The sequence below is a fragment of the Mustela erminea genome, chromosome 4 (genome assembly GCF_009829155.1).
Source record: "Mustela erminea isolate mMusErm1 chromosome 4, mMusErm1.Pri, whole genome shotgun sequence".
Lineage (NCBI taxonomy): Eukaryota > Metazoa > Chordata > Mammalia > Carnivora > Mustelidae > Mustela > Mustela erminea.
In genome coordinates, this window is record NC_045617.1 from 134,699,259 (window position 1) to 134,715,986 (window position 16,728).

The following is a 16,728-nucleotide window of genomic DNA, read 5'->3' on the forward strand; positions in this document are numbered from 1 at the left end:
ATTTTCCTTTTGTTGTTGTTGATAAAGCGAATCACCACTGAACATTGTGCATTTGTCTTTTGTTGAATTATTCTTAGAACAGTCACAAGTACCATGACTAAGTCAGCAAAGCCAATAAGCCTCAGAGGTTCATAAATAAATGTATGAAAAATATAAAAGCAGTAACATTAAAGGTTTTATAAACTAAAAAATGTTCATTTTACACGCAAATATTTGCACATGATGTTATTAATAATGCATACTTTCATGTTCTCAAGTCGGGGCAGTTTTGCTCCTCAGGGGACATTTGGCTGCATCCGAAAACATTTTGGGTCGTCACGGGTGGGGGCAGGAGGTAAGAGGATGGGACAGGTGTGGGGACTGTTACCAGCTTCTAATGGATAAAGGCTCCACATTCTCCGGTGGGCAGGTCAGCCCCCACAGCAATGACGTCACTGCAGTCCAAATGTCAGTAGCGCCGAGGCTGGTAAACTTGCTTCTGCTTATAGTAAAGAAGCAGTCTCTTCCATAGCTACAATGGTCCCGGTGACTTTAATAGATGGATTTTGTTTGCAATTTAGGGAACTATGCCAAGCACGGTGCTAAGCACAAGACATACGTTATCTTATTTAACGTGAACAAAACCCTGTTAGGTTTTGAAGGTTAGTCCGTGATCTCTTAAAGAGATTACGTAATTGTTCAAGGTCACAACCAGTAGTACCAGAGATAAGGATTTGAGATGTGGACTCTGACCTTAAAGCCTGTACTGTTAATCATTATGTATAAATAATGCTTAAAGGACCATCTTCACATAAAGATACTTACACTTAAGAAATTAGGTTCCTAGCTCACGTTGAAGCTATTGGTTTAAAGGGCCAGAGGGAATTGGGCGTTCTCGTGGCTTTCTTTGCATATTTCCAGATTTTCCAGAGTTAGACCAGTTTACAGCATGACCTTAATGGGTGAGCATTGGGAGACTTGGGGTTGACTTTTGACATTTAAAACCAAAAGCCCTTGTTTATTCAGTAAGTTAAAAAGTATACATCTGAGCTTCAAAAATAAGCAATTGCTGGAATTTGTTAGCACGAGTTGGTCTCCCAAAATGAGGACCACACTGTGTAAGAACAATAAGGAGAAAGTCAAGTCAACATAAATAAAGCTTGCATTTCAAAGAACCGTATTCATTTATTCAACAAATGCAGTTATTTGACTAATAATGGCTGAGCTCCAAGAAAAACATTCTTGGTTACTCTGTAAACGTATCTCAAATCTTTTGTTTAAATAAGCCTATGAAGAGCAAATGAGAGAATTGGAGTTGATAGTTTAGAATGGTTTTTTCCGATAATACTAGTGTTGTCTTTTTGCCCCAACCTAGAAATAATGCAAAAGAGACCCTTCCTAGGACACGGGTGAATTGAACGTAGACTTTATCCATATACCCCAAAACTGCGCTCCTAGAATCCTGACAAGTGAGAATAATCATAATCATATCCGCAATAATAAAAACACAGTCATCTAGTCCAGTATTTTTTTTTAAGATTTATTTATTTGACACAGAGAGAGAGATCACAAGTAGGCGGAGAGAGAGGGGGAAGCAGGCTCGCGGAAGAGCAGAGATCCTGATGCGGGGCTCTATCCCAGCACCCTGAGCTGAAGGCAGAGGCTTAACCCACTGAGCCACCCAGGTGCCCCTAGTCCAGCATTTTTTTTTTAAGATTTTTATTTATTTGTTTGACAGACAGAGATCACAAGTAGGCAGAGAGGCAGACAGAGAGAGGAAAAGGGACGCAGGCTCCCAGCTGAGCCGAGAGCCCTCCGCGGACCCTGAGATCATGACCTGAGCCAAAAGCAGAAGCTTTAACCCACTGAGCCACCCAGGCACACCCTAGTCCAGTATTTTTAAAATAGCACTTTTCCCCATGAGTGGATCCAGAAATCACTTCAGTAGGCTTTGACCAGAATATGAAAAAATAACACCAAATAAACAGGTGCATGACACATAATAAGCCCAAGTTGTTTGTGAAACTTCGTTTATGTACGAGTGTGTGCCTGCGGTGGTATAAATTGTTTTTCTGTGGATTGCAGTCTGAATGTTTGGAAAATCCTCCGATCTGTTCTAGGCTTCATTTGAAAGGTGAGTCTACAGTCTTAAGTGATGGTTCCAGGGTACACAGCCGGTTAGCGACAAAGCTGACAAAGCTGGGGTGAGAACGAATTTCCCCAATCGCAGTGGGAAATTGTGTTCCACGGGTGCTGGAGCGTCTGCTGTGGGTCGTCCCTGGGAGAAAATTATGCTTAGTAGATAATTTCAGGAAGTAGAAGGAGCATCAGATGTCAGCGCAAGTGATGCGACCAGCAGCTTTGGGGTCTCCACGTATGTTTTAACACAGGCCGCATTAAGTCACTGGGTAGTAGGCACACGGTGCATTCAGACCACTCAGTCTCTCGCTTGCCATCATTCCCTGACAAAAATAATCAAGCGACACCTGCAGAGTATTCACACTGAGTTGACATTTGAGCTGTCGCCAGAAGCCCTGTGGAGGGTTATCAAGCAAGTTGTACCAGGCAGTACCCACGTGGCAAATAGGTGACTGATGGCCTCTTAAGCAGTTGCTGTAGGGCGAACCGAAACAGGTTGGCCTCGGCCACGAGAGGACAATAAATACTCTTTGATACCGAGAGGTAGAGCATGATTGTACCTTCATTGTACAGTGACCTGTTGGGAAACCAAGGTGGCAAGCAGGCCTGTCTTAGCCACACCGTATGGGCAGCCCTGGAGACTGAGTTGCTGGGGGCAACCCTTGCGTGCCTCACACCCGTTCAGTCCTTTAACATTGACTGAGAATCCCCCGTGGGCCCCATGCTGTGAGGTCAAGGCTCCCTGGACCGATCTTCTGCTCAACGTAGCTCTCCCCCACACGAGGGGGGCTGATGGTCTTCAGGAAAGTGATTTGAGTGGTCTACTCAAATGCCTGCCTGTGTTCCCTGCGGTGCAGACAGGTTTGCAAACTTAACCAAAGGATGGAAGGTACATAGTACCAGATTTCTTCACCAGGGCAAAATAATGGGGAAAAGGAGAAAGAAAAGGTAACCAGAAACTTGGTGAAGGCTGAGGGAAAGACTTCAAGGAGAGAGGAGACAGAAGCTCCGTCCTCTTTGCAAGCTGGTTATGGCCCAGGGCTGCTCAGGCTCAATCGCGTGCTGGGATGCTCTGGGGATCTTGTGAGGGTGCAGATTCTTGGGCAGGATGGCTGATTCGGCATCTCTAACAAGCTCCCAGGGGACGCCCAAGTTCCTAGTCCAACAAAGCCAGGGGCGCTGCCCACTCCTGCCAGGTATTTCTGGGCCTCAGAATTCTTTGCAAGAAAAGACAGAGTAGAGTTCGACTTTGTCCCTCTCTCTGATTCCACTTGGAAAAATGTAATTTTTGTCTGCACACATATGAGTAATATTTAAACAGACATGTTTGAGACTTGTCAGTAAACAAAGTATGGAAGTTGAGGCCTGGGGTACCTGGGTGGCCAAGTCAGTTTAACGGACTAATTTAGTCTGCCTTCGGCTCAGGTCATGATCCCAGGGTCCTGGAATGGAGACCCACTTCAGCGGAGCGCTTGCTTCTCCCCCCAGCTTGTGCTTGCTCTCTTTCTCTCGCTCTCTCTCAAATAAATAAATAAAATCTTAAAAAAAAAAAAAAAACCTGAGGTTTGTAATTCCATGAGCAGGAAGTTCACATGTGTTGTGTTTTAGTTTTTTTTTTATTTTTTAAAGATTTTTATTTATTTGAGAGAGAGAGGGAGAGAGCATGTGCATATGAGTGGGGGTGGGAAGCACAGAGGGAGGCACACAGCAGACTCCCAGCTGAGCAGGGAGCCTAACACGGGCTCGATTCCAGGGCCCCGAGTTCATGACCTGAGCCGAAGGCAGGAACTTAACCGACTGAGCCACCCAGGCACTCCTGTTCTGTGTTTATTGTAAAGACAGCAGTCATTAATTATAAATGTCACCATCTTATTTCTAGAATAATGGAGTGTGTTTCCGAGGAAGAGTCAGTTTGTGATGATCAATATTCATGAGAATGAAAGAGGAAAAAAAATCATATCCTTTAAAAGACATAATCGCGGAAAGGAGGGTAGGGACTTTTTGTTACGGCGATGTGTTCGCACTTTTCTGCTGTAGCTTTTCACCAAAATAGACTTGTAGAAATTACATTCATGTCCGCTAATCTTGTTGATAACAAGTAAATATACCAGATTATCTCTATGTTTTCTGGGGCGTCCGCCCCTCACCCCCCAGCTTAACCAAGGCAAGTTTTATTCTAAATTCTTTTAAAATGTGTACTAAGAACAAAATAAAGAAGCTTCTCTTGGGAAAGGCATGTGCTAATGTAATTTTTAAAGTAATAAATGCAAATCAGAGCAACAGGAAGAAATATTGCTAAATAAATGGTATTTTTCTTGGGGACTACTCAGTATTTATAAGCAAACTTTTCAAGTTTGGCAGAGAGAAAAAAAAGGATCTGTCTTGTAGCAAGCCCTTAGGAGTAGGGATCCTGCCATTTACAGGAAGGGCTGTGCAAAATTTAATTTTAGTTGGGAGACCTGGGTACAATTCTTGATTTAGGTCATCATATAATTACCATGTGACACCAGGGCAAAAGAACAGAGCTTTTTTTCTTCTGAACATGCACATTTTTATTAATGTTCTTAAAGAGGAAACATGTTCGTGCGCCTAATCCAATTAAACTTTCTGAAAAGTATTGGTCTTGTCTAGTTTTTTTTCTTATTAAAAAATATCTATCATCCTGGATAATTTTTTTCTCATTAGTATGCATATCAGTTTTTTGTTTGCCGTTGTAACAAACTACCACAGACTTAGCAGCTGAACCAACGTGAATGTATTATCTTACTAGGACAGAAATCTGACACACGTCTCACCAGACTAAAACCAAAGTGTTGGCTGGGCTCCGTTCCTTTCTGCAGGGTCTGAGCCTTTTCTAATGGCCACCCGTGTACCAGCTGTTCACCTGCCTCTTCCACTGTTAAAAGACCGTTGTGGTTGCATTGGTCCAGCCTGGATAATTCAGGATAATTTCCCTATTTTAAGGTCAGCTGATTTGCAAACTAAATTCCATTTTGCCCTGTAACATAGCATAATTTCAGGTTCCAGAGATTAGGATCCAGACTTCTTGGAATGCATGTCATGCGGAGGGGCATTATTCTGCCTACTGGGTCTTCTGAGAAAGGACTGTTAGAGTCTGGGTACAGATTTCATGACAGCAGTACTATTAACATCAGAATTACGTTCAGATTTGCATTGCTCACCAGTGAAAATTGCTGGAGCTCTTATAAAACAAAGTATTTCTTCTTTTGTTGCATTTACCTTTGATTCCCATCTACCCACTTTCCAGTAATGGGAATCTTGGAGTAAAACTACTCTATAGGATTAAAATGGACCCTTTAATCTCTGTGAACTGTTCAAAATTTATTGAGATGGACAGGGTTATACGAAATGGTTTAGCGCAGGGAGTCTTGGGTGGCTCAGTTGGTTGAGCGTCTGACTCTCGATTTCAGCTCAGGTCGTGATCTCAGGGTCCCGGGATCAAGCCCCACATTGGGCTCTACACTCTGCAGGGAGCCTGCTTGAAATTCTCTCTGCCCCTCCTGCTCGTGTGTGTGCACACTCTCTCTCACTCTCTCTAAAATAAATAAGTAGATCTTTTAAAAAATGGTTTAACAGAGCATTTCTTAAATGGGGTAGTTTTGTGCACCCACCGTCCCTCCTGGGGGACATGTGGCCACACTGGAAGATGTTTTTGATTGTCACGACAGAGGGTTGTGTACTGCTGACATCCGGTGCGGGGGAAGGCAGGCATGCTGCTGAGTAATTCCGCAACACCCAGGACAGGCCTGATCACAGGGAATCATCCAGGCTAAAGTGTCAGTAATGCTCTGTATGTTCATTCATTGAATGCAAATAAAATAAATTTCTTTAAAATAAAATAAAAATATAAATAAATATAAAAATACGCAAAAATAAATAAATAGATAAAGTGTCAGTATTGGCAAGGTGAAAAAGCCCCGGCTTAGTGGGGACCCAAAGCCCTCTTCTCTTTTTTAAAGGCTCTTTACATTTCAAGAAAGTGCATTGATTCCTGATTAGTTAATGGGTCTGCCACTAAACTTTGGGCCAAAGAACAGGGGAAAGAAATAGAGAAGATGGGTGGGTCAGTGCACGTCAGTTTTCCTCACAGGGGGGATCTCAAAGCTCAAACCTATGGCTTGGGGTCAACATTCATCTTCACTGTGTCTTGTTTCCTCTCTCTCTCCCCAGGGCCCTGTACAGTGCTTGGCAACACCAAATGCTCAAGAAGCACTCTAAGGAATAATAAGAAGAATGTGTCAGGGGGCCTGGCAGGATCAGTCAGTCGTGGAGCGTGGGATGCTTGATCTTGAGGTCCTAAGTTCGAGCCCCATGTTGGGTATAGAGATTGCTTATAAAAAAATAAAAAAATAATTTTAAAAAGGTAGCATGGTAAGGGATGTGTATGAGTTTATAAGTAGTGAACAAGGGCGCCTGGGTGGTTCAATGGGTTAAGCCGTTGCCTTCGGCTTAGGTCATGATCCCAGGGTCCTGGGATCGAGTCCCACATTGGGCTCTCTGCTCAGCAGGGAGCCTGCTTCCCCCTCTCTCTCTGCCTGCCTTTCTGACTGCTTGTGATCTCTCTCTCTGTCAAATAAATAAATAAAAATATAAAAAAAAAGTAGTGAACAAGATATTTCCCTTCTATATGCCTAACATTGCAACCTCATATAAAGGGCTTTCACTTATTAGTGCTTAGCACATAAAGTAGCCTGTTTTCTGAGCTTTCATTTTAAGATACAAGTCATCTGAAAAGTCTTAAAAAGCTGTAATGTTAGGACTGAATGTAAAGTCAGTTGAGGGCCACTAAGAGATAACCCCCAAATCTCCCAACTTTTCCGTCTTCATTACGATTTCAAGCTATGGTATTTCTTAAACTCTATTTTGCAGGCTTGGGCACACATTGTAACCAAAAAAATTATGCATATATATATATTTTTTTCTTTTTCTTTTTTTTCACTGGTGGCAAGGTGGGGTCATAACCACCAACTATTAATGCCGTAAGCTTTTGAAGTTTTTGCACCCAGGAAGGAAAATCTAATGTGAAAGATAATCTACTGAAAACATAAGCATAACTTGCAGGCTTCGTTGATGAAATGGCACCCATCTCTCTTGGTTCTCATTTCTGCTTTTCTTCTTTATCAACATTGCAGGTGTCCCTGGCTCCATGCCAAATGCATCATGGACCGGTAACCTCAGGGCTATAAAGTGGATCGACATGGAAGATAAACACGGAGGCTGCCATGGTGAGCTGTTCATTCCGCACTTTGAGGCCACGCAGTTTGTTGGTGTTGGCGTGAATATTGTTGTGAAATACAGGGGTTCTCACGGAGAACAATCTATGTGTTCTTAGAGTAGCTAGAGGCTTCAAGACATGGTCAGTTTAGGTGATTTCCTGAGTGGCTCAGTTGGTTAAGCATCCGACTCTTGATCCTAGCTCAGGTCTTGATCTCACAGTCATGAGTTCAAGCCCCACATTGGATTCCATGCGGGACGTGGAGGCTGCATTTAAAAAAGAAAGGAAGGAAGGCAGGAAAGAAGGAGGGAAAGAAAGAAAGAAAAAGAAGGAAAGAAAGAAAGAAAAAGAAGGAAAGAAAGAAAGAAAGAAAGAAAGAAAGAAAGAAAGAAAGAAAGAAAGAAAGAAAGAAAGAAAAAGAAAGGTGGATAGATCTCACCGATGTTCTCTAGCTCATGATTATCAAGTGGGAGTAGAAGTGGCCTCGACTTTAAGGATACTTTCTTGCTAGTTTCTGCTTTCTTCTTATTTATTCCTCTTTCTGTTCCTTTTGGGAGTGCAGCGGTTAGGAGGGGCCGGTGGTCAAGATGAGAAGTGATGTCATGTTCTCACCACCAAGCAAGCTGGACCTCCACCCCTACCCTTTATACCAGCTTCTGCTACCCCTGCAGATGGGCTTCCAGCTGGCTTGGAGGTACTCACGGCTGCTCTGGCGTGATGACGGGCAGCAGTAACAAGAGATGTCTTTCCTCCAAATGGACAAGAATGAGAAAGTTTAAGTAGTTTTCATTTCCCTCTTTCTTTTTTTTAAAAGATTTTATTCATTCATTTGACAGAGAGAGCGAGAGCACAAGTAGGGGGAATAGTGGGCAGAGGGAGAAGCAGGCTCCCCACCGAGAGGGACTCTATCCTGGGACCCGGACTCATGACCTGAGCCTCAGGCACACACGTACCCAACGGAGCCACCCAGGCGCCCCAGTAGTTTTCATTTCTGTAGGACTTTATAAAGAAGGGCTTTCATCCGCCCTGGTCAACATTCCATTTAAACTGTTGCCTGGTATGTAGCGAGCATGGTATTCATTAACTAGGGCTCACGTAACTAAGTATGAGAGACCGGGTGACTTCAGCAACAGAAATTTGTTTCCTCACCCTCCTGCAGGCTGGAAGCTGGAGATCGAGGTGGTGACAGATTTGGTTTCTCCTGAGAGGCTCACAGGTGGCCACCTTCTTCTTCTTCTTCTGTGTGCGTCTGGGTCCTCATCTCCTCTTTTTACCCCCACAGCATTCCTACTGCACTAGGGCCCATCCTGTATGACCTCGTTTTAGCTTGAATAGCTCTGTCTCAGACACAGTCACAGTCTGAGGTACAGAGGCAGGGGGCTAGGACTTCAACGGATGGATTTGGGGAGGGGGACAACTCAGCCCATAAGGGGAGGTGGCCTTTGCTCCCTATGCTGACAAAGCTTTGCCACCTCTACTCGTCCATCAGTCCGTCTACGTGCAGTCTCTGTCTTCCCTCTCGGGGACATCTCATCGACACCTCACGTTTCAGAGAAAAACCTCCAAATGGCTGCCTCTTGGCAGCTCTCCGTTCCTCCCCACCCCCTTCTCCTGTCTCTCTGAGCGTCCGCTTCCGCTGCAGATGGCAAATCCTCATGTCACTGTACAGTCTGCCCCTCGGCAGGCATATTCATGTCTTTACCTTAATCAGCCAGCATATTGTCCCCGGAGGACGCCCGTGCCACGTGCCTGCATTTCATCGCGGCCCACCCTGCTGGTGGAAGGAGGAGGGTGGAGAAGACATTCGCTTTTGGGTCTCCTGGGTCCTCTTTAGAAAAGACACCATCATCACCATCAGTTGGGGGTCCCAGTATTTGAGTTCCCCGAAGTCCTCCCGTAACCCTGTCACCCTCCCTCGGGGACCGCCGTGGTCATCCTCTGATCTGCTGCTTCTCTCCAGCTGTAACTCGGGAGGACTTCAGCCTCCACGGCAGGGACCCATGGGACGTCATGACGTTGTGGCTCTAGCCTCCACCGCGGAGGCTCCTGTCCCCCTGTGCCTCCGTCACAACCCCTACCCCTCCATAGAGCCTTACCTTCCACCTCCTTGTCCTCACCTGCGCCCAAGCCCTACCCCATAGAGAAGGTATAGGCTAGTCAGGTTTACATTTTTAGAGGGATTTTTACTTAACACATGACAAGTGGGCCCATGAGAGGAGCCCTGAGCCAGGGACCTACCTAGCGTACAAAGCTTGGGCAGCCCAAGTCTCTCAGAGAGATGTCTCATTTTTCTTCTTTTAGCACCTGTTACACCAGTGAACATCTGAAAGCCTTGTACGGTACAGAGCATAAAAATAGTTTGTCCCCCAAACCACTCAAGAGGGAAAAGAAAAAGAACCCAGAGAAGGCAGAACAGTGCATGCCAGACCAGCAAGTCAGGAGTACGATCTGGACCTTTCCCCTTGCTGGCGGGTAATAGGAATTGTTCCAAACCCGTGGATGTGTACCCACTCTGGACCCTGCCAGCACTTAGAATCACCCGACCACTCTAGCTCCGTGGTCTTGAACTGGAGCTTCCGCCTTTGATTACAATCTCTTTGTCACTCGGCTAGTTTTCTTCACCAGCTTACGTGCTTTGTATCTTCCCGTCTTTCTCCCCAGGGCAGAATAGAAGCTCCAAGAAGGCTAGGATTTTTGACCAAAAATCATTGCTATATCCCCACATCTAAAATTTGTTGTTGTTGTTTGAAACGTGGCAGCTTTTTTAAAAATTGGGATTGCCAAGGTTTCAACTGTCCCAGCTGCTTCCTCCTACTAGCTTCCTTCTGAGGACTCCCTGACCAGCCTGTGTAATGGGGTCAGCTGTCCCATGCTGTTCTCACTCAACATTCCAGATTCCCCTGCCGTTTGACCCTACAAGGTCCATTCCTATGTATAAGGGTCACCACCATCCGCTTTATGCCATTTGTATTTGCCTAAGCAGACCATCGCTGGAGACTGTCCCCGCTGCAACAAGGAGGCTAGACCCTCCTGGCTGCCTACTTACTCTTTTATTTACCTCATTATATTCCTGGTGTCCTTTTCATCTTTCCTGCTCGCCTTAAACTCTCCATCTTAGGCTAAAATGGCCTTTCTACTCTCAGAAGGTAACAGCTTCAACTTGAGGAAGAACTTTCAAGACATTTGATGGACATCCCCTTACCCGTTTGTCATGCCATCCCCTTTTCTCCATGTCAGGGTACTTTGGACACACACTCATCGTTCCTTCCTGTTCTGAGAGGAAAGCTACCCATCCTCACAACTGGCATCACCATTGGGGGGGGGGGCCCTCAGCTTTGTGTGGGTTTCCCTAGAGCATCCCCTTGCTCTCCTGACTTCCTGTGTTGCCCCCTCTGTGCTGGTGGGTAGGGATTCTCTTCTCTATCATGTGTGTAGGGATTGCCTCTGGCCTGAAGACCAAGTTGTCTGTGTAGCCTGTATTCCATCCACACTGATACAGTTGCCCCTGTTCACTTCACTCTCTTAAGCATGGACGAGCTGCTTATGACTTCAGTTCTTACCCCCGCCTCCTCCCCCGGGTCCTTCTCGGACTTCCCACAACTCTGGCTTCTGTGCCCCGTGATTTCCAGTCTCTCTTGTACTTCCTCCCAGGCACATTCAATTAATCACAAGTCCTGTCAGCCCTTCTCTGCTCTGTTTCTAATACCTTTCCTTCCCCTCTCATGGCAACCATTAACTTTGAACCGGTTCTCTGGTTTACATTAAGTTGTTAGTGTGGCCTCATGATTGATTTCTAATGCACCCTGCCAAGCTGTGCAAAATTAATCTTGCTAAAGCTTGTTTCACCATTTGAATCTTCCATTCAAAAATCTTCAGAGACTCTCCTTGTGTATGGGATTAAAAAAAAAAAAGAGCCCAGGCCCTTGGTTTGTTTTAGGTCAGTCAACCATAGTCGTTCCTCTCTATGCCAAGAAACCTCTAGAAAAGAGGTTCAACTTCCTACCATTCTTCTTCTGACCCACTTCCCAACCAAACTCCCAGTTCTAGTAGAAAATTCCCACCCCTGCACATTTTTCCAGAGACATTGTCCCCAAATGAAGCCACCATCTGTGCCCCCCCATGGCTTCCCCTATTCTATCCTTCCACAAAGTCGCCACCCATCCTTCTCTATCTGTTTGTTCAGTAGTATTCATGTAACACCTAATGTTTACAAGGTTCTGTCCCAGATGCCGAGGACATAGAGGGGAACAAAATGGTCTCAAGTTCAGCCCTTTCGAACCTTATGTTCTAGTCTAGGGAGAAAGACAATAAACAATTATCTGGAAAGAAAGACCGTAAACAAATTTTTGCCTTCTTGGCACTGACACACATATCTACCTGTTGCTCATGAGAGCCAAGAGGAAAATGAATCAGGGAAGGAGGAAAGAGGGGTCAGAGGAGGCCTCACTGAGAACACGGCCTTGGAGCAGGTGCCTGGGGTGCGGTGTGAGAGCGAGCCTCCAGGATGTGTGGTGGGAAGGGGCTGGCGGGGGGAGAGGAGCAACGTGGATTCTCGGGTAGAGCGTGCGTGGTGGGCTCAGGGCCGGCAAGGAGGCCAGTGTGGCGGAAGGGACTAAGCAAGGGTTATTAAGGGTTGGAAGTCAATGAGCAAGGGGTGGGAGGTAAAGGCCAGACCCTGAGGAATCCGTTAAGGGCCTACTTAGCCAGAGCGATTCCATCGGGCTAAACAGTGATTTTGTTGTTTATGCAGTAAAACTTAACCTGGCCCTGTCCCCACCCCGCCAGGGGAACTTACTTAAAAGCAAGTCCCGGAAACCAGTAGAATGTGGTGGACCAGTCCCTGATAACAGAGCCCTAATACAAGGGTGGGTCAGGTCAGGTGGAGGTAACAGAGCCCGAATGCAGGGATGAATCGGGTCAGGTGGAGACATCCAATCAGTGGGGCGCGCATACTGTCCCCTAGCTACCAAGGAGTGTGGGCCCCGCCTTTTGGGCACCAATTCTGACCAAGGTGATAGGCTAGTTCGAATAGCTACTATAGGGTGAATTGTAATTCAGTTGGCCACCCGTGTGTGACCTACCATGACTGTGTGGCTTTCTCTGCGTGTTGCAATCTCATTGGCCATCTGTGTGTGGCCAGGCTCAACCACATGACCTTTGCTCTAGAAAAGTTAGTCTGTGAGGCTGGGAGGGATCACTCTCTCTTTAAGAGGCGGCCCCGAACGGTCTGATTCTCGATGCTTGGCATGAAATGAAGCTTTGCTTGACCTTCGCTTTGTATCAGTCTCGCTCCTTTGATCCCAGACCTAACACTCCAGATGAGACGAAAAGCCCTTAGAGGGTTTTGAGCAGAGGAGACATCATGATGCGCTCACACTGAAAGCAGTCGCTCTGGCTTTTGCGCTGAGAACATACTAATAGACCAAGGTGGTCACAGTGGAATCCGGTTATTACTGTAACAATTTGGACAGGACGGTGGAGGTGGTGTGGACCCCAGTGGTGGTAGCGGAGGTGGTGGAAAGGGGTCCAATTCCATTAGTATTTTGAAGATTGAGGTGTCAGAATGGCTGACAGATTGGGTGTGGGGTGTGAGAGAAAGAAGGAGACGTACCCAGGGGAGCTCGGAGAGGGTGAGGAGTTGAGTCCTGACATGTCCTCTCAGGGACATTCGTTCTCATCTAAGTGGAGATAAAAAGTCAGCACTTGGATAGGCTCACAGAACAGGCCTGACCAGGGCAGCCCATAGGGACCTCTCCCTTCTGTACGCTTCTAGAACCTTTCCTCCATCACTCTCATTTGCTAATACACAGAAGTGTACCATTGTACTGTACCGCTCACTGTCCTGTTCTTTAAGGACTTCTGTGTGCCCTTTTTCTTCCCATAAAGAGCTGAACTTCCTTGGGGGCTGGGCCCCCACGGTCCTGCTTCATTAGTGCTTGGCACCCTTTTAGCCGCTCCGCAGGTAGACAAGACTCTACTGCTGGGCAGCCTCACTGCCCCCAGCTTGGGAAACCCAGCATGTTCTGACGGTCTCTTCTTCTCCCCTCCGCAGGCCGCTACGTACACGGCATCTGTATCTACGGAAACGGAGACTTGAAGTGGTTGATTAATTCGCCCAGCCTCTTCGCTAACAAGTTTGAGCTTACCACCTACCCCCTCACTGTGGAATGCTTGGAGCTGAGGCTTCGAGAAAGAACCCTAAATCAGAGTGAAACCGTAATTCAACCCAGCTGGTATTTCTGATCCCTTGTAACACGGGCTCAGCGGGCGCCTGCAGCCGGGGAGAAGAGCCTTGCTTCGTGGGACAACTCTGCCTCGTTTAGGGGAGGAGGTGCCGGAGTGAGGTTAGGGCTGCAGAACCTGGCCGTGTCATTCTGTGTGATGACGTCTGTGGACACTGTGAACTCTGCCATCAGGGTGGCTGCCTGGGGTGAGGCCAGCCTTTTGGCCTCACCAGTGGGGCTGATGCTCTGATCGGTGCTAAATTGAACTGACGTCAGACCTTTGCACCAGATGCTCACTGGAGAGAAACATTCTCATGAAAAGGAGAACTGTTGAGGGAACTAGGAATTGTGTCTCTTTGAAGGAGTCTTCTCTGATAGGTCTGTAGCCACGCATTCATGGACACAAGTCCTCTTTGCTCAGCCACACGGAGGCATAGAAACAGCTTTCTGGGCAACTCAGCCGTCTCCTTTAGAACTTGAGCTACCAGAAGGGAGAACTAGGTCTTGTTCCCAAGTTCCAACACTAGCATTTCCAGTTGACTGTGTCTGGATTTCTGTGTAGAAAGTAAAATCATTGACAGGAGGCAGGATATGCTTTTCGGACAGTGGCCACTGCTTCCTGCTTCAGCAAAGGGATCCCAGGGAAACTGGACTTTTCTTGGGGTGTGTCTAGAATGTGCGCTAGTCCCCTTGCTGTTCCTTTCCATGGAGAACGCCGAAACATTCCCAAGAATGAAGATATTTCTAGAAGAGAGGTGCTGTTGCATGAATCTTGTCCCGAGTCTCTAGCCTCAGAATGAGTCACTTTCCTCTTTGGTCACCACCCTCCATCCCCACCGAAGTGATCTTACCTGCAAAATGGAGTCCAGATTCTACGCCGTGAGGCTTCAAAGGACTCCGGAGTATTCCTGAGTAGGTTAGTGCTAGTAAGAGCGACTAGGTTTCTAAGAGCTCTCCGTTGTGAGTGAGCATCTGTGTCACCGATCCCTGGTCTTGTTCCTTTATCCAACTCATTCATTCAGCATGCAGTCCGTAAATACTTGTTGAGTGCCTGTTGTACACCACACCCATTTTGGACACCAGGAGAAAAGGGAGACAGAAGCTTTTTCACTCTAAAGTTCTTGGTAACAGCATTGAGGTCGAAAAGGCAGCTGTAGAGAATCTCCCGGATTGCTTGTATTTTAATACTTTCATGTGCAGAGTTATAGATTTGGGATATCAGGCCAAGAATCTGAGTAATTAGAAATCGAGGTCTAGGGGCGCCTGGGTGGCTCAGCCGGTTAAGCGTCTGCACTCAGCTCAGGTCATGATCCTAGAGACCTGGGATCGAGCCCCACATCGGGCTCCCTGCTCCACGGGGAATCTGCTTCTCCCTCTCCCTCTCCCTCTGCCCTTCCCCACCCCCACCCCCCATTCGTTCTCTCTCTCAAATAAATAAAATCTTAAAAAAAAAAAAAGAAATCAAGGTCTAAATCAGAGATATCAGAGATCATTGCAAAGGGAGAAGGGAAGGAATAGACAAGCTAAAGCCTGTTGCGTTGTAGGCATCCTGAGAGCTCCCTTACGACTCGTTGTGCTAAAACCTTACAACACCTGGGAGTCTCACAAGATTGCCTCCATTTTGCAGATGAAGTAAGCGAGGCTTAGAGACGTTGTTAATAAGCGTTAGGAAACAAATTCTCTGAGGATCGGGGTGTTCTTACTGGTCTCTTTCGTTCGATTTCCTGAGATGGAGTATTTAGAGAAGGTGAAATAAAGCCATATTTAGTATACCTAAGAAGGGTCTCAGCGTTAATGTGAGAAAATGTGCTGTCACCTCAGAAAAATGTGAAGTCTACTCTTGTCCTCCTAAATCAATTAAGTTCCTTAATATTTATTTATTCTAACAAAAAAAAAAGTTACTACAACTAATGATATCTTTAATTCGCAAATTTTATTATTTTTTCCTGTGACTGTGCCTGTTGAGTGTTAATCGTATTTAAGGGAGTGCCTTTGAAGTAAAGCCGCCTTTTGTTCCTGCTACTGAAAAAAATGTAGCTGTGCAGAGTGGTAAAGGCTTGAAGCATAGGAAACACACCCAGAGCTAATGGAGTCTAAGAACCATCTTTTTTTTTTCTCCACTTTAAATGACCCCACCGGAGAAGAAGGAATGTTTAACACTGGATCTTTCTCATCTAGAACGAGACTCTTTTTTGTAGTAGAAGATGTTTACATGTCTGTTGCTGGTCATCTCTGTATCTTGCATTTTTTAATATTGGAAGATTGTAGTGTTTGGGCCAGTGGGTTTCTGCTAGCCCATAGGGACAGCTGAAACTACTAAATCCATCCTTGATTGCAATGATGTTCCGCGTTGTCGTCTTAGAAATAAATTAATATATTGTTTTCACCTTAGGGGCTATTGTGTCTTTTTATGTGATGGTTGGCTAATAGCCACTAAAGGTCAAGTTTAACCAGGTAATTCTAGCATTTTTACAAAAAAGCCGCAAATAAAAGGTCACCTGGCTGGCCCAGTCGGTGGAGCACTCAACTCTTGGTCTCAAGATTGTCAGCGCGAGCCCCGTGTTGGGTGTGGAGGTATTCTTAAAAATAAAATCATAAATAAAAATAATTAAACTTAAAATTTTTGAATAGCTTTAGTTTTACAGAAACTTTACAGGAAAAAATGCAGATAGTCCTGAAAATTCACGCGTACACCCCACTCAGTTTTCCATTATTGCCATATTAGAGTAGTATGGTGCGTTTTAATTAGATTTCCTAAATTTTTACCTGCAAGACCCCATCTAGAATGCCCCATCATATGACTTTCAGTCGACATGCTTCATTGGGCTCTGTTTCTCAGTCTTCTCTAGCTACGATGACCTTGACGATTTTGAGGGATACTAATCGGCTATTTCATAAAGTGCCCCCCTGGTTTTGTCCCATGTTTTGCTCATGATTAGACTGGACTTTTGGGTTTGGAAGAGGAAGACCACAGAGGTGAAGTGCCAGGGTACATTCTATCGACGGGACCTAACCGGAGTTGAGGCTGGCCTTGATCACCTGACTTCAGTGGTGTTTGTTAACTTGCTCCACTGGAAAGCCACTGTTTTTTCCCCTTTCCATACCTCACTCTCTGGAGGGAAGTCACTATTGGCAACCTGTATATAAGGA

At 45.9% G+C, this 16,728-nt stretch overlaps 2 protein-coding genes across 5 annotated transcripts in view; both read left to right on the forward strand.

Annotated features, from left to right (window-relative positions):
* Positions 1-5,576, forward strand: part of GCNT2 (glucosaminyl (N-acetyl) transferase 2 (I blood group)) — an 86,079-nt gene extending 80,503 nt beyond the window's left edge. The window contains exon 2 of the mRNA XM_032341086.1: positions 3,998-5,576. Within this exon, the coding sequence (XP_032196977.1) occupies positions 3,998-4,002 (5 nt within the window). The 3' untranslated portion in view covers positions 4,003-5,576. The remainder of the gene's footprint in view (positions 1-3,997) is intronic.
* The window catches only part of LOC116589129 (N-acetyllactosaminide beta-1,6-N-acetylglucosaminyl-transferase), a 62,196-nt gene extending 47,299 nt beyond the window's left edge, over positions 1-14,897 (forward strand). For 3 of the 4 annotated variants that reach the window (XM_032341079.1, XM_032341081.1, XM_032341080.1), the window contains 2 exons: positions 7,272-7,364; positions 13,407-14,897. In XM_032341079.1, the coding sequence (XP_032196970.1) occupies positions 7,272-7,364; positions 13,407-13,597 (284 nt within the window). In that variant the 3' untranslated portion in view covers positions 13,598-14,897. Of the gene's footprint in view, positions 1-6,309; positions 6,433-7,271; positions 7,365-13,406 lie in introns of those variants that run through there. The other variant, XM_032341082.1, reaches the window with a different exon arrangement.
* Positions 14,898-16,728: the final 1,831 nt, after the last annotated feature.